We start from the raw sequence: 22582 nt of genomic DNA, 5'->3' as shown, positions 1-22582 counted from the left end.
GCCTCACTCAGTGGCTGATGTTAAGATGAAAAACCTGCATGTGTGCGCTGTGTGGTGAGCACGAACGAGTAGGAGGCTCGAACAGGAGACGTATGTAGAGTGGAAAAAACACATAAACCAGAAGCATAGATCACAAGTTGTTCTTAGACCTAAATAGAAACTGAGATATATCGTACACACTGCAATGTGCAGAAGAAGAAAATGTACACAACCTGCTCAGCATGAGATGATACCATACACAACCAATGATGATATAACTATGATCATGTAGCTATCTAAATGCTTCCTGTATGCATTTATCCACCAGCTGCCTTAGTCTCACATTTAATTGAAGGTGTGTAGGGGTGTGATAAAGTGTCTAGCTGTGTCCAACCTTTGTATACTCTCTGGAAGGATGTTAGCGTGTGGATAGTTGGTAAGCATAAACACAAACAGCAGCACCACCCACTTAGTTTGTTTGAAGATGCGTTTGGGAATAAGCCACTATTTCTGCATGTGGTTGTAAAGTGCATCTGAGTTTCATATGTGGGAATGCGTGTGTACAGAGTAACGCATCCTCCCTACAAACACTTTGTGTAAACACATGTGTGTATTGGTGCACAGTCAGTGATCTAATGGCTGATTGTTCCCCATTTCCCTTCTGTTGAAATGTGAACGTGCTGGTGATGTAGGCCTGGAACAAAAAAAATGAATAAAGTTGCACTAATCAATATTTTTATATCAACAATGTATCATGTGACGATGTGTAATGTTACAAGTGTTGCCTCAGCTTCGTGTGTTTTAACTTCAGTTCATTGTTTTACTTTCTGCAGCTCTGATAAATCCCCTGTAAGCTACTTATCAATCCTAACAGCAGACAGAGGAAGTAACGAGCATGTTTGTGAACACAGTGAGCAGCTAAAGAACCGAGAGATGAGAACAATAAGTGGATCAATAATACATACAACTTTTTACAATACAATTTGAACCACGGCTTGACCAACGTCATGGCTCAAAGAAAGTTCCATTCCTCGGATGTCACTTGTTGCAATAATAATTTACCTTCTAAATATTTAATTGTTAGCTTGTTAAAATAAGTTTGTTTACTTTATTTTCCCAACTGTACATACGTGTTGTGGCCTTAGTGGCTTCCCTGCAGTACGCTGGAAATGCATCATGAGGACGACAAACTTTAAAAGCATAATATTAAAAGTAACAATTTTCATGGCTCAAAACAAATTCAAGAAATTCAATAATTTGTCAAGGGTTGTGTTCTCTGCCGGGTGAAACTGCCTCACAAACAGCATGTTGGCCATAACAGGATACTGTGACTGCACTGGAAGCTAGACTAACAACATTTCTCAGGTGGTTTAGCTTCTCATGGCAGGATGAGGCTTTACAGCCCGACAACCCTGAAGCTGTGAGGAATAAAAATAACTGTCTGCCGTCAGGGAGAAATGTCCATGCAGTTTTAATGAGTTTAGCTAAAAGAGAAACATATCCAGCTGACCTTAGACAAGTGTGTGTGTGTGTGTGTGTGTGTGTGTGTGTGTGTGTGTGTGTGTGTGTGTGTGTGTGTGTGTGTGTGAGTGTGTGTGTGTGTGTGTGTGTGTATGTGCCTGCGTTTATCCACAGAGGGCTTAGCTGTGTGTAAACGTCAGCTTATTTGCATGTGTGGGTGTCGGTGTACGTCGGCACCTCTCAGATGTGGGGTCCTTGCAGTTGAGAGGGTACTTGAGCTCGATGACATGGCCGTTCCTCTCGCGCAGGAGGTCCTGTTGTTCGGTGTAATACTGCACCAGCTCGGCCAGCGTGGCAAACTTCTCGCCTCCGTACAGGTCGTAGTAGTCACCCTGGTTCTGGATCTTAATGTGGGTCACCTCATCGTTGCGCCTGAGCGGGGGGGGGGAAAAACACTCAGTCAGTTGACATGCATGTGTAAAGAAAGAATTTTTATCTTTGCGTCTTTTCTCTTCACGTGCACTCTGCAGATATTTAAACACTTAACACACACACAGACACACACACAACCACCCACACACATGGTCAGAAAGCAAGACCATACACACTTTGTCGCCCACACTCACTCAGAGCAAAAATGCATATACACTATACAAATGTCCAGCTTATCAACCCATCTGCTCCCATTTCAACACTTTAAACCTAAGTTTCTTAACACACGTTAAAGAATCTGAAGATGTGGTGACATTATTTTACTTGTCTCATGTTCAGGGTTATTCTCTTATACTAATTTATTGTTCTGCAATCATATTATATATATATATATATAGAACAAAAGGTGCCTTTGAAATGGCGGCTGCGACACTGAGGAATGCTCTTTCTATAGACACACAAAGAGTTTGTAATTCTGTGTGTTTTGAAGTCCCGTTATCTTCAACCCTTCTCTCCGTGACATTTCTCTACAATGCTGGAGCTTTTCTTGCAAAGCTGAACATATTGGTATACTGTCTACAATAAAGTACAGTAAGTGTATATCTGTTAAATATTACAAAGTAACTGTGCCAACACTAGAATGATTAAATAAGCCACAAGCTACTAATGGAAAGAAAATGCAAGAAAAAGCTACGAAGCTGCAGCGATTTAAAAAATACTGATCCATTTATCACACTCCAACACTGATAAGCCAGGAAACATTTGGTTCCACTTTGCATATTCAAAGACCTCTGAATGCTTTGAATAGGTGCACACACACACACACACACACACACACACACACACACTCTCTCACACACACACACACACACACACACACTCTCACGCACACACACACACACACACACACACACACACACACACACACACACACACACACACACTAAAGATATTTGCCTGGAAGCAAGTAAAGAACGAGATGCGGCTCGAGCTCGATTGCTAAATGTACTTGTTTTTCCATTTTCCATCTCCAGTGACTTCGTACGATAGGTTTCTTCAGTAGAGGTAAACTAAACATCCTATAAACATATTATGAATGATGACACACATGCAACAGAGGGGGCTAAACCAGGCAGTCAGTACCATCTGATCTGCAATGTATATGACTTACAATAGTCTCTCTCTCTGCACACTGATTATCAGCTAATGGTCCTATCATATGGTACAAATCCTGTTTCCCTCCATCACTTTTCTTGTTGTCCTCGTGAATTTCGCATTCCTTCTTTCCATCCTCCCACTCAACAATCTTTTCCCTCCTTCGTTCTGTCCCATAATCCATCTCTCTCTCTTTGTCTCCCTCCATCCCTCTCTCCCACTATTTCCTGGTAATTGCTTTATGGCTGTATTAGTGGCTGTTGGCAGGGTGCCACAGGTCTATGGCCCTGTTAAAGGCCCCTCCTCAGCTCTCGGGCCAAAGCCCCCTTTTCTCTCTCAGAGTTTAACACCATTAACTCTGGAATGAGCCAAACATGTCCTATTAGATTTTCATCCCTGCTCTGCCTCTTTCAGACATTAATAACATTTATGGATTTATTATCATATGTCTTCTTTACAGAGAGAATACGGCGAGCCACAGTCAGCACCGTGTCTGCGCGGCTCCGGCTCACATTTCATCCATTTTAAATACTTAGCGCGATTTTCTGTCTTTTGCTCCATGTTTTTGTGAAAAAGAGATGTAACTTTGATTAGATGTTGTTCGCCATCAGAACACAATCTGCTGCTCCTTTAGTGATAACTGAGCTCGCTCCTCTTTAGATGTACAGCATAAATACCACGGGTCTATTTCCTATTAGCTAATTTACCAACTATAAGACTTATAGGTCTGCTTTGTGCCTTATTAAGATACAACTAAAAACCAACCAAAGCTTCAACTTTAGTTTTCAATCAACAGTGACAGACTGGACGCACGTATGAAACTGCTGGAATAAAGACAATATGACTGATTTGAACTGGTAGTTTATTTAGATCATTTAGTGAATTATAATTCACAAAAAGGTTATTTTTTTCTATTTTGCACTGCCTAAGTGTGTGGAGTAACATTAATAGTGTGTGAGAAATAAGAAAAAGATGTGGAGGATTCACAGTGAATCAAATTAAAAGAATGACAGTTCGCCGTGGTAGTAAATTAAAATGAAATCATCACCAAACAACAAAAACCTGCTACAAAAATAACCAATTCAGCAGCGAAACAACCCCGATAACAGCTGCTTTATGTAGGATTCTCACACACTGTCCACAAAGAGTCCACACATGTGCATTAATTCATGCAATTCATAATATTTAAAAACACCACAAAGAAAGTTTGTTTTGGGGTCTTTTGAAAGTTGTATTTGTGGTCAGATTCAAGCAGCCGTTCTGTTAAGGCACTATAATCCTTTCTGTTGATTCCTCTTGTGTCTGTAGCCCCATATTCCAATCCAGGCTCTCTCTCTTTCAGCAACGTTTACACATCAATATTGCACATTTAATTAAAACGAGACATGTTTTCCCTTCATTTAGATGCCAACTAATCCCATTCATGACACAACATTCAACCTTCAAAGATGGGCAGTAATGTCATTCATGTTTGAGATTTACTGGTTGAAGATACAAGAAAAACAGTTATGACAAAGTTCTCTTCGTAGGACCAAAAACCTTTGACTATGAAAAACAAAGAAACAAACACTATGAAAAGCACAAGGTTGTTCCTCCTTACTGACTGAAACATTAAAAACATCAGTGAAAGCAACATCCTGTATGATTATTCAGCTGAATAAAGGAGTGTCTGGAATAACACCGCTTTATTATTCTGAAGATGGGTTCAAAATGTGTTGGATCCACTGATCACAAGCTAGATTAATCGCAGATAAACTGCTTTGTAAAACATTTGTTTTATCTAAGTGCTAAACATACAAAATTATATTTCACAAAGTACACAAATCAAACTGTAAATAAGACTTACTTTCAGCTAAACAAGAAGAAAACCATAGTATACGCACAGTTAGTCCTGAGAATATGCAGTGGTAGGCAAGTCACTGTTTACTATGTCTTTAACTTGATGATACGATGTATCCTGCTTTATTGGGGGGGAAACGAATGCAGTAGATACAAGATAAGTTCGTCCTTGAGCATCCTATGAACTGATTTGCATTGATAGGAATGACTGAGCAGTAACACAAACGTACATGATTTCACATAGTCCTTCTCATGTCAGATAGTCCATCACAGCGTGAACATAGCATTGTTGTCCTGCTGCAGCTCAACAGACCACGTCTGTGTGCAGGATTACAGGGTAAACACTTCTGCACATTCTAGCCAGAACATTGAAGCCTGTAAAATAGTGAGTTTCAGTAATAAACTGCATTTAGACCAGTATAACTAAACTAATAGATTGATAAGAAGTACACACACACACACACACACACACGAGATATGCACATAAATATGTACGTACAAAGAACAAAAGCTATACAGTAAATTATTGCTTGCTTTGCCCTGAAGCTATTCCAAGCACTATTTTTCATTCAATAAAGCCTGAAACCACTGAGAAATTCCCTTTTCCATATCCAGTCCACTTATCAAATTGAAGGATGATAAAGTGTTGGCCTCTTATTCAATTCCCCTTTTGCATCTCGACAGACTACTGCGCTGCTTTAACCTAAATCCTAAAGGAGGCATGATCAAATCTGATATAACATTTTTAGAAATGTACGTCAAGTGTGGTCTCAAGAGCTTTGCCCCGATACAACCAGAGCATCATCTGCTGAAGACAAACTAAGACCTTTTTGAACCACGTACTTCTTCTACTTCCTCAGTTTACTAGGCTCACTTCTGAAGGTTGGGCAATTTCAGCCAATGGGTGCCCGCGAATTCTGACGACCAGGAAATCCTTTAATCATCTAAATGATCAGCATCTTGTACAATGGACGACATACATCACAGGGCTGGGCTCCTAAACAACAGCTACTTATTGTACCGACGGGAAGGTTCAGCGTAAACAACAAACATCCCCAGATTAGCTACTTAACTACTATTAGCAGATAATCATATAACAGTTGTTGGCTATATAGAAACACTTATATTGTGGGCGTGCGTAGTAACGAGGAGACGATAGACAAGTTGCCAAGTCGAACGTTTACTTCCCAACATGAACAGCGATACAGCGGCAGTAGTCAAGCCTCCAACCACAACAGTCACGACAGGTAAAACAATAACAACACCCCCATTTCTCACTTCCGTTAACTCTTAACCTTTCCCAGCAAGCTCCTGGGTTATCCGTCTTAAAGGAGACGTATCTCCTCTCATAGTGTTCAGTGAATGTCTATGTTCCCAGTGGGTCACCACAATGTTGCTATTATCAAAAAAGATAGGTGGGGGTTGAGACACTGAGATCAATGAACATAAAACATAGTCTGCACCAATTTTGTATATAATAATACAAAGACATTTGTTGAAGCTTGCCTGCTAACAGTAGCTAGCCGTTAGCATTGTTAAGTCTAGCATAAATGGATACGTTTAATTTGCTTGTTTTGAAATGTTTACGGTACATGCAATAGGCTGACTGTGCTGGCACCTGGCAGGAAAGTAGAAACGCTGGCGTAAACATATATAGCCATGGCTGTTGTGTCCTCGTTGACCTGCAGATCTACGGGTAGGTGCATCTAATGCCACTATTAGCTGAGGGTAACAGACTCGGCCGGGTCACGATGTCAGAATGCAACATTCACATTCAACATAGGAATTTAGAAACCGTTGAAACATTTTAGAAAGAAGAATGTTGTTTAAATACATTCATAGATTGACAATTCACAATAATTATGGTGAAATGTTTTTTACTCGACTGTGTCAACCTATAAATAGCCTGGCTGAAACATATCTAAGTAAACCCAGGCTAGCATTATATAATACAGAGGCTCGGAGAAAATCCATTTGCTCTCTGTGGTAACTTGCCCTACAAAATTCTCTCTTAAGATTGCCCTTAAATTCCTCCTCGGGGTCTTTAGAGGGAATAAAGAGCATGAGAAATGAGAAAACTTCACCAGACTGCTCTGCTTACAAAGTTGGACTAAATTATGGCAAAACTTATTTCTGCTTAAAACTTTCTCTTTTTCCCTCTTTGAGTTTTAGGAAACTCTGAATTAATGACATTTTCAAAACCCTCAAAAAGCTCTCATTAGCTTCTCAGTCTTCAGACACTTTTCAGAAGCCGCTGTTCACCTCGTGGACCAAAGAGAGAAGAGAGGTGGTGGAGATAAGAAAAGGAGAGGCAGAGAGAGGAAGATAAGACAGAGAGAGAGAGAGAGAGAGAGAGAGAGAGAGAGAGAGAGAGAGAGAGAGAGAGAGAGAGAGACAGAGACAACATACTCCCTCAGCATCCATTACAATCTGAACATTCACAGTGACTATCACGCTCAGAATGGCCTTGGTAAGATGAAACATGGCTAGTGACTGGCTAATTAGCCTCTCCTCTGCTCTGATAAGACACTGTGTGTCTGTGTGTGTGTGTGTGTGTGTGTGTGTGTGTGTGTGTGTGTGTGTGTGTGTGTGTGCATGTGCGTGTGCTTCAAACGAAGATTGAGTTAGGTAGCATGATATGCTAGCTAAGAATAGCTTCTGCAGATACAGGATAATTAAGTAATTATCTTCAGTATATCCTTTATTTCCTACATTTTACAGACTTTATTTGCGGCAGTACAACCAGCAAAAAAAATGCAAAAAGCGAAAGCCTTTGAACATTAGATTAAAAAGATAATAGAATCTTGTGACCTATATTTTTACACTTGAACACTTTTTATTGCACTGATGGAGGCGTACTGGAGGTGTAAAAAGTCATTTATAACTACAGGTTGAGTTGTGCCTCTACTGAATGTTCTGAGAAACAGAATATATGCATGTCCTGCCACAATATCCTGTGTTGCCCCTCTGTGACTTTTAAAGTTTTAAGTGGCAGGTTTCTTTTGTGGCCGTTTGTTCAAATATCCCAGATAACCTTTTGTGCTGAAACCTTTTTAGGAACCAATCACTAAAAAAGGCAAGAGAAATTCAGTTAAAGACAAACACAATAATGTTTCTTGTGTAGGTTTTGTTATCAACATCTAAAAAGACCTTTGTAACAGTTTTTCAACAAGATTACCTGTTGTTTTTCCTCCAATACATTTTGCACAGCATCACCACAATAAGAGCGATACAAACATTACCAGTCAATGTACGTAATCTTGTAATCTCAAATTCAGTTTTAAATCTATGTCTTTCTAATTCAAAAGTTACAAATCAATGCTGTGTGTGTGTGTGTGTGTGTATATGGATTAGGTCTTGTGTAGGTATGTACAGATGAACGTCTGTATCTGCTTGTGCATGTATATGGATATGATATGGAAATGTATGTACATACACAATATAATTAATGGTTAGTGTGTATGTATATGTATACATGTTCATTTATGTCAACATAATAAGTAATAAATATTCACAAAAAAAAGGTTCACAGTCTCGGTTTAAAATGACGTCCACTTTCCTCCTCCCTCCTCTTAGTTCAATGTGACCTGGCTTCTCTAGCAGGTGGTGTCCTCTGTGTGTGTGTGTGGGGGTAGTTATGTCTGTCAAGACCACAAACTGTGGCTACAACTCACCCCACCAACCTTCCTGTGGTGTGTGTGTGTGATTTACACAGACGCACACACACCACAGGCAGTGAAGGTCACAGCCTTAACAGGTCCCTCACTCTTTAACATTATTTAAAAGCCAGCAGCTGCCTGTCCAACTTCATTGTTTCCTTTTCCTATTTCGCAACACACACACACACACACACACACACACACACACACACACACACACACGCGCACACATGCACACACACACGCACGCACACACACACACACACACACACACACGCCACACACGCACACACGCTTGGGCTTTCTTCCAGGCACTTGGCCGAACTGATGCATCTCTTAAAAGCTTCCGTTGCCAAGGAAGAGCCACTCTTCAAACTCTCTCTTCTTCCATCTGCGTTTGTTTCCTGCTGTCTGTAATCACCACAGCATGGAGTGCTGAGTTCTACTTACCAGAAATTTCACATTCTCTGCAACACACCAGGGATTGCTATTTAGGAGATGCAAATGTTTTATGGCATGAACGACAGGTTACACAACACTCGGCTGTGCTTTGCAGACTCACCCAAATGTAGTTTTCTGGACAATTTCACCCGGCCATAATATTACCAAATCGCACATTACAAATATGTTATCCAACATGTCCCTAGAAACACTCACATAAAACAACTTCTATTCAAACACCATCTATTTCCCAGCAGACAAGACTTTACATCACTTGCTGAGCCACGGTATGAATATCAACGACCCACTTCATTCAGACAAGCACCGTCGCTCCGCATTCTCAAATCCACGGTCCCATGATTATTTTTAAAGGTATTGGGTTTTGTATATGTGACATGTTTTGGTCATCCAAGCATTTAGGCTTATTCACTTCCACTCACTTTGAATCAACACTAGCAAAGCGCCACGATGATTATTTTCCAGAGAGAACCTCTTGCCTCTCTAATCGCCCGTGCAGACTCTCAAAACGACTTTGTTTGTTCTCCGGGCTGAACTTTGAACCGGTGAGAACAGATTAATAAAAAGAGTGAGGCTGGTGGTGAACAACAAAAACAATATGAAAAGAAAGCGAGGGAGTGTAGGTGAGGCCATACCTGACAGAGAGGGTAAAATCCCCCGGATTGCTCTTGCTGGGCCGGGCCAGGAAACTGCCGTGGACGCCCCGGGTCAACAGGAGCTGCTCTGCTTCGATTCCGGTGATGTTGGGGTGGAACCACCTGAACAGCAGACAGGAGACAAAAGAGAGGACTGCTTAACAGAGACATGATCCACGTGTCCATGTGAAGAACGTATGCAATGTGTGTCTGTATCACCCACCAGCTTCCTGTTCTATGGAGACAAAACAGGCCCAATATATCTCCAGGGTTCAAAATCCTTTATTTATTTTACAAATCTTGTACACAAAACCATCAGAAAAGGCAGTTCTTCAGTCTGGCGGCCTGTAGGGCCCTGCAGTGTTTGTGGCTCTACACTTCAGAGTGCCATTTATGTTCAGGCCTGTAGGAGTGTTTTGACATATTTCATAAGCAGCGGTCATGATGAACGTCATGTTTCATGTGTATAGTCTAAATCTGGCTTTAATTCAGTGTAGGTGTAAATATTAGATAAAGTGACAACAGCTATTACAACATAAAATAATGCAGCCAAAAGTATTTGGACAGAGACGCTTTCCCTATTTGTTTGGCTTTGGACTCCAGTGCATTGCATTTGAAATTAGACTATAAAAATAAGGTGTAAGTGCCGACTTTCAGACTCTTGGACATTTGCAAGAACAGACATTGTACAGCTGTAGGATTGTTGAAAGTTGCTCAAAAAACCAGACTCCTGCTGAGAAACTCCAAAGAAGGATTAAGGTGGCCATTGCACGTTCAGTTCAATAAGTGCAGCCTAATGAGCTAGTAATGAGACTTGCGCTATTTTTTCAATATGGAGAGTACAAAGAACAAACAACTAAGATGACTTAGTGATATCTCAGCACTTTGTATTATGGTAGTTTAATCATATCAGCTCATAAATCCTGGATTTTAGGAGGAGGAGGAACAATTGTCTGGCAGATCTAGGGATAAAAAGGAAGCAATAGTAACTGCTGAAAGTTATAAGATTTATTCACAGACAGTCCAAAACAATATCTGGAATCATGATTCTGGCGGTGCATTAGTACATGGTGCACTTCTTTCCTTTGAATTAAAGCAGACATTTGTCTCAACACATATACGAACGTCCTGTCCTGGTTTGAAAGGGAAGAGCACTCAGGTTTACAGTACCGCGAAGCCAAAGCTAATGATTACATGTTACTTCCTCTGGTGCAAAAACACTGCAAGAAAATATTTACACAATCCACTTCTCAGGTATGTTGAGAGATTATCTTGTGCACTCTTGACTATCCAAACCAAAAGATATGATCACAAACAGTTGTAAACCCGGCACGTCTACACACTGGTACTAGCACTAGCATGCTGGAGGGTTGAGTAAAAACTGTGTTTAATGAGTGAAGGACTACATTTATCTGGAAGAAGCAGTGAGTGGGCACAGCAGCAATGTCCCAGTGAATGGCTGCATATCAGCTGTGTGGATTTAAAGCTCATGTTTAAGTAGGGATCATTGGGTTAAACCTCCCCAACTACTGTGCGCCATGGCTGGCTAATCCAACGTACCATTAGCCATACAGGGCACCATTTGTGTGTGAAGGAAGGAAAACTGACACGTATGGAAATGGGGGATTTTTTTAATCCTCTTTTTATCGTCACACATGTACACAGCACACAAAGGGAAATCTACACGCTGCATTTAACCCATCCTAAAGTTAGGAGCAGCTTACAGTAAGGTCAGGGGTGACAACACTGGGATTTCATAATTGTAATGCATCAACACATTTGAGTCTTTGATTTGTTATTTTATACAGTATTTCTGAGGAGTAATCAGGCAACTATTTAAGCTTACAGTAGCGAGTGGAGTGTGCGATTAAACAGTTCCAGTCATTTACAAATCTATTAGTCAATTGAGAGAAATTGTAGTTTGTAAATGGTATTATGGTTTTTGGATCGTTAGTCAGGAGAAAGAAGTCATTTGAAAACATCCTTTTGGGCTCATATGAATCTATTCTATAGACTAAATCACTCATTGATTAATACAAAGAATAGCCTAATAGATAGATGAACAAAAACATGAAACTGAACCCATGCAAAACAGTAGTCCAAGAGTTTTACACTGCAACTTTTACAACAGAGCATTTCATATAAACCCAGAGATCAACTAAAAAGGCTTTTCACAGAAGCATCACACATTTTAAAGACAACTCTCTGGATCTACACCCGCTGGGAGCTGGAGAGGATTCTTGCTACTTGGACATCAGTGATGACGAAGCTGCACGACGAAGACAATTAATAAATAGGAGGACACCTACCTGCATAAAGAGAATCTGTCATTCACCTAAAGTAAATATATATTAAACTGTTGTTCTAACACTTTATGTGTTTAATCAAAAATAAATAAATAAAAAGTGTTAGATAAGTTGAAAAATGAATCCACAGATGATTAACAAATATCAAAATAACCTTTAGTTGCAGCTCTTGCTTGGTAAATGTCAACGATTTACCAAGAATGGGAAAACAGGGCATATAGACCAGTTGAGTCATGGAAATCATGCATTTCACATCCTAAATTGTAGCCTTTCACCCCCACCCCCGACACATTACAAAGGCTTATTATTGATTAATATAACTCAGCGGAGATTGGGCAGATGGTGACACAAGAGCGCCTTCATGAAGCTTATTCTGAGGAGATAATATCTGAAAGCTTCAACAGTAGGCCAGCATTTAGGAGTTTCTGTTTTTGTACACTGTATGACACAAACCCATGACAGTGAGATAAAAATAAGACTCATGTGTCAGCTCAGCAGATCTTGTGTCACTTCAGAGCAGCCAATACAAACCAGAATACTGTTGTGGTCACCGCCGGCGCAAAGGTCTGAATCTCAGCTCATATTATGTGACACCATGCTTTCTATTTTGGTTCTTCAATAACTCATAACCACAGAAACACAAATATAATCACTTTGTAACAAGGATATCGAAGCCTGACATTCTCATTGTCGACTGTTTCTGTCAGAACGACTTAACAAGTCACATCAAATGAACTGCGAGTGACATTTACTGAAACCGAACTGAAACGGATTGAAAGTCCCTTTTTGTGAGCTGAATGTAAATGTCAGACTTGTACGTTTTTGGACCTGAAGCAACTGTCATCCTTTTGCATTCAATAGATAAATCAAAGTGACACTGACTGCTGGTTGACCTGTTGTGACTATGACATGAGAGGAAACACGGGAAGAGTGACAGGAGAGACAAGAGAATCATAATGAGGCTAAATGTGTGATAGGGTTTGTACAGGAGGGCATGATAAGTGAGATATACACATATACACACACATATATATATATATATATATATATATATATATATATATATATATATATCAGAACTACACCTCTCCATTGACCTCCATTGTGGTCATCGAGAAGCCTCTTTTGTTGAGGTTCTCCGCAGGTCTAGTCCAGTGTTCAATAAAATGCTAAAAGTCTGCTCAATCTAGACCAGCTTGTGACAGACCAGACATCTGACCCAGACTGCACCTGACCCCCTTATCCTCACCGGGGGGGCAAACCGATCTGCCGTGCTTTCCCCCTTTCCACAAGCCCACGGTGCAGGGAGGAACTTTACAAATAATAAATACTCACCGATTACAAGGGGATTAGTGCGAAAAACATGTAAGAGCGGAGGGTGAATAGGACAAGGCGCTCCCTGTGACGTTAGAAATATCTGTGGAAGTCTGAAGTTGAGCTGAGTACGGACCGTTTATAGACAGCAAATGATTCAACAGAACGGAAGAAAGTGTTACATGCATTATCCACATTACTCAGAGTGAATCCAAAGGACATTTATTCTCATTGATATGCAATTAGACTGGGAAATGTGTAAAGTGCATTCTGAGGAATACATTGCAATTGCTTAGTGTTCTTCATTTTTTGTTTATCATGTATTTTGTCCATACTGTTTTTTTTATTATTGTTTAATAATAATTTGAGGACAATACCAGTAACAATCATTTTGGCGTTTATAAAAATGTAATAATAATGACACATAACATAAACAAACAGTTTCGATAAGGATCCCTTAAATGACTGTTTTTTAGAATTGTGACAACAATGATTTTACAGTTGAAAACAAACCTCTCAGCGGTCTTTGGTACGGACTATGTGATGGTGTCACAGGCTCCGAGTCGTGTTGCTCACCGGTTGATATGCAGCGCTTGTCACAGCCATTTTATTACAATACAACATTTAGGTTACTGTGCTGAGAAGCCATTGAGAAGTCATGTGTGTCAGCTGGTGGACAGATTACTCATGGTATTGTATTTAATCCTACAGAGATTCATACGGAAAAATAATAACAGTGGGGCAAAAATGCCTTATGTCACTAATCCATATCTAATCCCTCATCACGGTGCTGTCTCTCTGTCAAATGTTCAAAACAATGGAGACGGGCTGGAACTAGCCGCAAACACTGGACCAGTGCTTCAAACACACAACAGCAGCAACAACTGTTCACCTTGTCAGGTTTACAGACAGCTGAAGGCGGGGGGGGCAGCTTCCCCTGAGTGTCTTCGCTCACAAATATTATATTTATGAGAAGAGGAGGAGTTAAAAGAAGTGTAAGAGTTGCCTAAAAGCAGACAATATGCTTAAAGTGAAGGGAATGGTTTCTGCCCTACCTCACCATTGTGGTCGAAGCCTGCAGCCCCTTGCTTCAGCAGCCTCACAGTTTAGTAATCCAGCACTGGACACAAGAGAGGGCGGGAGGGAGCGAGGGAGATAGAGATGGCGGAGGGCGCTTGTAAAAGGGTTACTTGGTAAGATAGAGTGAGATAGAGACAGTGAAGCGAAAGAGAAGAGGGGGAGGGGGGGTGCTTTGTAAGAGTGTTAAAGAGAGAAAGAGTGCAGGAGGGAGAGCGGGGGGGCGGGTGGGGCCTTTTAATCTGGGATTTGGGGTGAGCGTGAGCAGGCCTGATACCAGCACCCGCCAGTGCTATCAGTAGTCCCCTGCATCCCCTCATTTCCCGCTTCAGACGAATGTGACAGGCGCTGGCAGACTGGTCCAACCACCTTCTGTTCTCCTCCCTCAGCCTTCACCTTCGCTCCCCATCGTACCCTGAACGCTAAGCGGCTGTCCGATGGCTCCGCTCCAGAGCCAGCACTAGAGCCTTCTCTGGCTGTAACACAGACCAGACCAGGCCAGCTACAAGGTCCGGCTGGTATCTTGTCGGAGGCTAAATGCAACAGCTGTGTTGCCCGTGCCTGGAGATTACACCTAATCGTACGTGGTGTAGTTACACCGGATCATAGTTAGCCCTCGCCAAGCTAAATCCCCCAATCCAGCCAATTCAGCAGCATGCCATTAGGCTATTCATTTTGCAGCTTCAGATACATTAGAAAACAAATGCAGAGAACAAAAGCATGGCAGTATTAGACAGCAGTGTGATGATAAAAACGAAATGTCAAGAGGCTCAAGAGGAAAAGTCAGGAGGGCACGAGAACGCAAATGTTCATCACCAGACATGCATGACTTGTGCTGAATGAAGCTAGAAGAAAGCCGGTTTACATTTCGGTGAAATAAGTCCTGGGTGAAGAACACAAACTCTTTAGTTGCACAGTTAGATTTTGGGTCCGATTCCAGCACCGTCCTGCTTGTACAAAGCAGATCAAACAAGATATTTTATTTTCAATTATAAAACTCATTGCCTAAAATGTCACTTGTGTAATCCTGGCTGCAAGGCTCTTAATGGATTTCTTGGAAGCCTTTTTGAGATTTGCAGTGAAACTATTATCTTGTGATCTGGGTGTCTGTGTTGTCACAGTGCAGGACAACATGTATTTGCCCTTTCTCTTTGAGCGTGTGTTGCTGAGGTTAATGATTAACTTTCAGGCCATCACTCACCAAGAAATGCTCATAGGAACAAGGCTGGTTATTGGGAACCGGTGATAAAAAAGTATTGAACTTCTTATTTGATTGCAAATGTTCAGGCGCATATTAACAAACTGCAGTAAATATATAGCTTACAGCCAGTGCTGTTGATGTACTTTCAATCAACTCGTAGTTGGGTACATCGTAAAAATACTCGTTCATTTTGTCCAATGAAATTAACTGTTGTTTTAATAAAGTTATTGTAAGCTGCCATGTGCTATAAAACTAACTTCTTTAAGTGTACGATTACCACCTGAGGGTGCAGCATCGCACTGGCAAACTATTCATTTTCACTGTCCGGTAAAAGATTATTGCTGCTCTCACTTTTTGGGGATGGTTAGTGCAATATGAATTAAATATCCTGGCAGGATGTTTAATTCATATTACACTAACCGTGAAGCTGCCAGGCGTGTTTAAAAGACCATCTGATAATCTGCCACAGCATTACAATAACACAGATACACAGATCCAAACTCTCAAGGCAACATGGCTGATGTCCCTGAGTTTAAGTGTAACCTTGTAATTTAACTGACAGTATTTCTGTGTAGTACTGTAGATTTGCATCACTGTCAATTTTTAGAAGTCTTTAACAGCATGCCTTCCCTATAAACCCCGTCCATACTCTCCCCCTCCCTCCCCTCCTCAGATCATGACTGCAGGAGCAGGAGTGATTCAGGGCTTTCCAAGAATAGGATTCCCTTTGACAACCACCAGGCGCCCTTATTTCCCTGCATCTGGCCTTGGGCAGTGAGCGAGAGGCGAGAGAGACAGAGACAAGACAAAGAGAAGGAGATTTCAAATAGCCTGGCTTTATCTGACGAGATGTCGACAGGAAAGGAGACAAGACACTGGATGTACTGTGGGAGAGACGGAGGCAGCTGGGAGCTGCAGGTTAGGCCTCGGGCTGGTTGAGGGGAAACGATCACAGTGTGCATCCAGCCACCGCTCTATCCTCTTACATAATGTCTCAAGTTCAATATAGCCCTGGCTGGCTATTTAAAGCACGCCTGTCTAGGCCCGCTGACAAAAAGGTGATATACTTAGTAGCCGCAGCGCAGCATGAAAGCCTCTGCTCGGGCTAAATTGGTCACAGACAAGCCCAGGGTGTGGATTTTGGTAATGTCGCAGATATTTTTAGCCCAGCTGGTGATCCGGGGTATTTACATGAGGTGCAAACCCCCCCCCCCCCCTCCCAGTTGCTGGATTCTTCATTCTCTGTGTAGCAGCAGGCAGGCCGCTTAGTAGAATTGGCTGAATGACTAATTTAGGCAATCCCTGCACATGTGCATGCAGTTTGTTTTCAACACTTGCATACATGTAACCCAGCAGGAGCTGACTAAATGACTAAATGATTAACAAGAACGCTTGTGGTGATATGACAAATGGTGAAAAGCTTTAAGGGTAGGCAGTTCTTTAATCATGGAAAGACGACTAGCACAGGGTATCCATAGTTTGTGGCTTCTGGTATTTACATGGAGTAAACAATACTTGTCAAACACAAAGTAAAAGTGGCTCCAGGCATTAATGGTTAATAAATAACTACTTTGTCTTTTTTCAACAGAGAAAATGGAAATCAAACTTTTTTGAAAGCATAATCGAGTGAATACACACCAGAAACAAACTGAGGATACAGAGTAATCGGTCAAAGCGTCTCCATCATTTCCCCTCTCTAACACAGCTCTTTGCAATTTTCCTGACTGCAAAATGTATGAGGGAGCAAGAGATAAAAATAATGGAATAATCCCCTTTTCAATTTGGATTAATAATGAATAGGCAGAAATACAGTATGTTTAACATTAAACTAATGTTTCTCACTCAGGTGTCATATTTGCATTTTTTTTTAATTAGGTCTTATGTTTTATATGCTTTCTTTCTTACACTCAAAAAGCATTTCAAACAAGCGTCTTCAACACAACTGCTTCTAAGGGACAGCACATTATAGATGTGCTTCAGTTATGCGTACATTTCCCATGCATCACAGGAAAATGATCTGCTGATATTTAATAATAATATAACGATCACAATCTTGTATCATACATTTGCAAGATTTGCCACATTATTATCATTATTATTATTATTACTATGCAAAACTAAGGACATACTAGTTTGAATGTGTTTAAGGCCGACATACTGGAAATATCTTCTGCATTTTATTCCCTTCAGAAATTGAAGATAGTGTTTCGGCAGTTAAGACTATATAAACTAATTTAAGATAAGTTTTGTGTCTTTTAATCCATCCAGACTTTGTGTCTTTTAATCGCTATTATTTTCTGTATCTGACTTCGGGATAACCTTTTTTTGTTTTTTTACAATTGCAGTTAAAGCGTACACATTTGGAGCATTGAGCGTAATGTAGAGAAATACACAACAGATACCATTTTAGGATAGAGTAGCTCTTTCTGTGACCTGTCAATTATGAGGAGTTCAATGGTTCAATATTAGGTAGTGGGCATTCACGTCGTTCCTCTTTCCCAGCCTACTCTTCTCACAGGCCAAAGCTAGCGAGAGAATTGCACTCCTCCCTGAAGTGAAATGATTGTGATTTTAATATTCAAAGAGAAGACCCAGAACAGTATGTGTGACACTGTGTGACTGACTGGTGGTGTACTTCTGATGTGTTAAACATCAGCTATTTGACCTTTCTACCTTTTAAAACACTTTACCTTAGCTACATGAGCAGTAAGTTATATAGCGGGATCACAAGCATGTGTAGCTGACACAGCTTGAATGTTTTGTCTCCTACACGCTATGTGCATTGTCTCATGTCTGAATAAAATGCAAAAAATGTATTTGGAAAAAACTACCAGTTGGTTTCCGAGCACTCCTGGAAACGTTGGCAGCCCTATCTTATTCCTACACATGGGCTGTTGTTTTCCTGTCGGCTTATCGACAAAACTGACTCACTGTTCTCAGCTGGTCAAATGAGTTTCAGTGACAGACGAGGGCTCCTCTTTAAACAAAGGGAGGCGGAGGTCAATTCCAATAGTGGAAAGTTTGTAATACTACACAGAATCAAATGGCAAAATAAAAGTGAAACAGCCAAGTGATTCTGCAACAACACAGCGGCACCCTGAACTCATCACACTGCTTAATCTTTGTGACGTGATGGTACAATCGCAATAAGGGGCATAAAGACAATAATGTCTAATAGTATGATGATCTAAAAAAATCCTTCCTCAAATGGCGAGTCTGAGTGATACTATCATCAACTGGAGAGCAGGTCTGTCTGATCAAGATGGCCCGCAATGTGGAATTGTTCCCCTGTGGTATTTCAGCTCAGGAAGTAGAGAACGAGCCACAGAGCAACAGTCATTCGTGTCTCAGCTGGCGACAAACCATGGAAACAGGCGAAGATGAAAACAACTTTAAACTCTGTCTCAGTGTTTTCCCTCTATCTCTGATCTCAGCCTGCTGGTGGCTTCGGGCCCTGGGGCAACTGAACACTTGGCCCTCTGTCAACCCACAAGTGTTTATTAGAAATGTCTGAGAAATAAAGCTACAATTCCTTGAAATAGATTTGATAAGGCGAGAAATGACGGCACAAATAGTTCTTATTTTCATTGTTTTTTTTGTCAGTTCTGATAACGTTTTACTCGCTGGTCTTAAGACCCTTTCACACGAACATCCATTAACATCTGGCTTTTGTCTTTAGTGGGAAAGGTTACAATCGGCATTCATTCCTGGGACAAATGACTCCGCAGTGGTCACGGGCACTTATTGGCTGCAGGCCCGATCGATCGCGATAATGCCTGTTTAAGTAAATATATAATAAACAAAAATCAACAGGGATTTTGACAATTACTATAATATATTAACGTTCAAAACATACAACTTCTATGCTCTCCTCAAAGCCACCAGACAGAAAACAGAGCTGTACACAGATACTTGTCTACTAGCAATGGGAAAGGATTCTATCACCTATTTTAGCGAGTTTTCCCACATAATTATTTTTTTAAAGAATATATGTGCTAATTTGTGGAAAAAGGGTATATTATTGAGATTTTGGATAAAAGAAAACTACTTTTACCTAAATCCAGAATCTAGTAATCTGAACCACATGCAGTAATCGGAAGTGAAAATAAAAGTGAATTTAAAGTTTAAGGTAGTTACCCAAAATGTCTATTGCATTAGTCAACTGGATGCTGGTTTGACGTGCATAGCAGCCTACTGTACATACATGTGCACACACACAGTTTGGCTAAGCTCTACATCTGTTTATGTATTCAGGTGCAAGTAAATATGGGGACCGTCAAACTGAAAGGACTCACCAACATCCTTGCAATAGTCGGATGAATATTTTACAAGGATTTGGATTTAACTTGATAGCTTATGCAAAGCTGAGCCACACAGGATACCGCTATACACAAAACTGTGTACAGTATGTAGGTACATCCTTGTGAGATGTACCAGGAAGCAGCTAAGCAATGCAATGGCATGTTTATGCAAAGGCTGTGTGTTGTAAAGAAAAAGGTTGTAATTTGAATGTTCCTTTAATGCACCAGCCAGCCTGGCAGCTTTACTGTTTCCAAACTCCCTTTGATGCACCGAGGCCTAAGCCATATCCAGCTAGCTTCTATTGTGAAGAAATCCACTATTTTGCAAAATAACACTCAAGAATTAGGCACTCTTTGTTCTGTCAGAGGATAAATAAATGCCTTTGTGTTTTGTGAAGATTATGTTCCAATTTGTAGACTGGCCTTTTAACCTTGATGTCATTATTTCACCATTGCAACTTTAAAGGCATACGGGACACAACAGTCACATGTCAAACACCCTGCGACACGACTCATCTGCTATCTTTTCCACCCATATAGTGCCATTTGTATCAACTATAAACTCCCCAATTGCCAACATTGCATTTTCTTGAGTCCACAACAGACATCATTTTTCAAGAAACAAGCCGATTGCTGCGGTTAACATTTCAGAGTCACCTTGTATAGAAATGTGTACCAGCACAAATTGTTGGTACACATGTGAGAACCATTAGTTATAATGAGGGCTAAAAAACAAGTGCCAAAGTATAAATGAGTGCATTTCACTGCAACATTTCACATAACACGACCAAATAACCCCAACAAAACACATTTTGAATATTACATTTTTTACTTAAACATCCCGGCAGGTAATGTCAGCTTACTAACCGTGTACTGCAAACTACCTAGAAAGGGCTACCTCGGAGGAAATCTGACATTATATGAACCAATAATGCAAAAATCTAAATAACTACTACATGCAGTACATGTATCCACTCATGTTTACGCTGTACAGCACAGTTCTTAATTCCTCACAAACTAAGCTGGTCAATGTTTCAGGGAGATCTACAAATCATTACTAGTCCACAGATGAGCATGTGGTTAATAATGTGTAGGCAGAGGACAGAGTTATTGTTAGGAGGAAAATACACACTGTACACAATAACTACCAAAGCTGTCAGACTGAAGCAGGCCACTGTCCTTGATTTAAAAAAATCTTCATTATAGATTTTATTACTATAAATGAAGGGACTAAAAGTATACTTATGGTGTAGGTAATAATTTGTAATTTTATATTGGTATTAAATAGTTTATAGGTGTTGTTTTTAAGCTCCAGTAACTCATTTCATGTGCACTTAAATTGCTTTTGTGGTTCTTGACAATAAATGGAGTGGAAACCTGAAATCGATGTTGCTATAATATTCCTGGATAAACTTCTGGAGTTTTTAGTAAAGTGCTCTTTTAAATGTGTTATAGGTTTACTATAATACTCTCTGTGCAGGGTATGGATTCACAGGAAGCTATAAGCCAATTTCCTGCACTGTGCACGCACAGAAACAAAGAGAGAGGGCACAGACAGAAAGAGCCCATAACAATAGATTAGAAAAGTGAGGATACAAACTTTAGTGATGTATGAAAATAAGCGTAAGGACTTCATTTTAACTTTAGGGTTTGACTTAGCTGCAGCTCATAAATAAATAGCACCACTCACAAACACATGCGCAGAAAATGCAAGTTGATGTAAAACATGAAAACAGAGCAACCTGACGCAGTTTTAATTCCACTGTTAATTCACTTAAATAAGCACAAAATTAAAAGCTAATTTAACGTTATTTAATAAAGCTTTCAACGCCGCCGCTGTGAACTGCCACAACACTTTTAGCAAAGACAGTTATATAACTCTAAGCCAACTTATAATTAAACAAGGCAAACATATATAGGAGTTCGTGAAATGTAAAATATGAGGCGTCAAGTGCGTGTGTTACAGGGGTCTGACTGTGGCACGGGGGAAAGTTGAGGCGCCCCTGTTTTTTCTTGCTGGTAGACTCACTTTAATCTCGCCCGTGAAATCTCTGGCCGCTCGTGCAGCTGTTAAATATTACCGCGCGAATAATGACAGTTTAGAAAACTAACTCGACTTTACCTGCGAGATGTCATAGCAGTCTCTGAAAGCTGTCAAGTGTCCACAAACGTTCCCCTTTTGCCTCTGCTGAGTCGCTGTGAAGAGTGAGATCTGTTGAACCTGCGTGTCGAGCTACACATAACTACTGACATGACTTCCGGTTATTGCCTTCAAAACAAAAGCCTCGTTTGTAGGCTCATTTTAAAGAGGTGTATTTTTGTCAGATTTTAAACTACCCATTTAAAATATGTCTGTTCATATCTTCTTTTAATATTATGTTCTGTTTATAGTCCAACTTCTGCACAGGAATCGTTATTCAGACTACATTTTTCTAGTTAAGAAAATAAGTAAAAAGTGATGAGGAAATACAATTGTGCACACAGTATTACAGACCTACGCTCAGCTATTAACTTCAAACTGACTTTAACAATTCTGCAGTGTTTTGATAGCACAAAATATTGCTGTTATACCCAACTATCAATGCTATTGAGTTTACTCCTATGACTTCTTTTGTCAAATGACAGTTTTACGCTTTTATTTTGAACGACAAGCTTCTTTTCCTGTTCTGACTAAACCTAGCTGCCTTGATGCATCTACAGAGAACATTGTTAAAGTTCTCTGACATATTCAGATTAATATCAGAGGCTTTTATAAAAACATACA

General features: G+C 40.4%; 1 protein-coding gene across 4 annotated transcripts in view; it reads right to left on the bottom strand.

Moving 5' to 3' along the window:
- ptpn11b (protein tyrosine phosphatase non-receptor type 11b) overlaps positions 1-22051 on the bottom strand; it is a 50204-nt gene extending 28153 nt beyond the window's left edge. For all 4 annotated transcript variants that reach the window (XR_003832517.1, XM_029435489.1, XM_029435488.1 and 1 more), the window contains exons 1-3: positions 21941-22051; positions 9620-9742; positions 1678-1872 (exon numbers count right to left, since the gene is read on the bottom strand). Coding sequence is in view for 3 of the 4 variants with exons in the window: in XM_029435489.1 (XP_029291349.1) it covers positions 1678-1872; positions 9620-9742; positions 21941-21954 (332 nt within the window). In the remaining variant the exon portion in view is untranslated. The remainder of the gene's footprint in view (positions 1-1677; positions 1873-9619; positions 9743-21940) is intronic.
- Positions 22052-22582: the final 531 nt, after the last annotated feature.

Source organism: Cottoperca gobio, chromosome 7 (assembly GCF_900634415.1).
Source record: "Cottoperca gobio chromosome 7, fCotGob3.1, whole genome shotgun sequence".
Taxonomy (NCBI): domain Eukaryota; kingdom Metazoa; phylum Chordata; class Actinopteri; order Perciformes; family Bovichtidae; genus Cottoperca; species Cottoperca gobio.
This window is presented reverse-complemented; position numbering and strand designations above follow the sequence as displayed.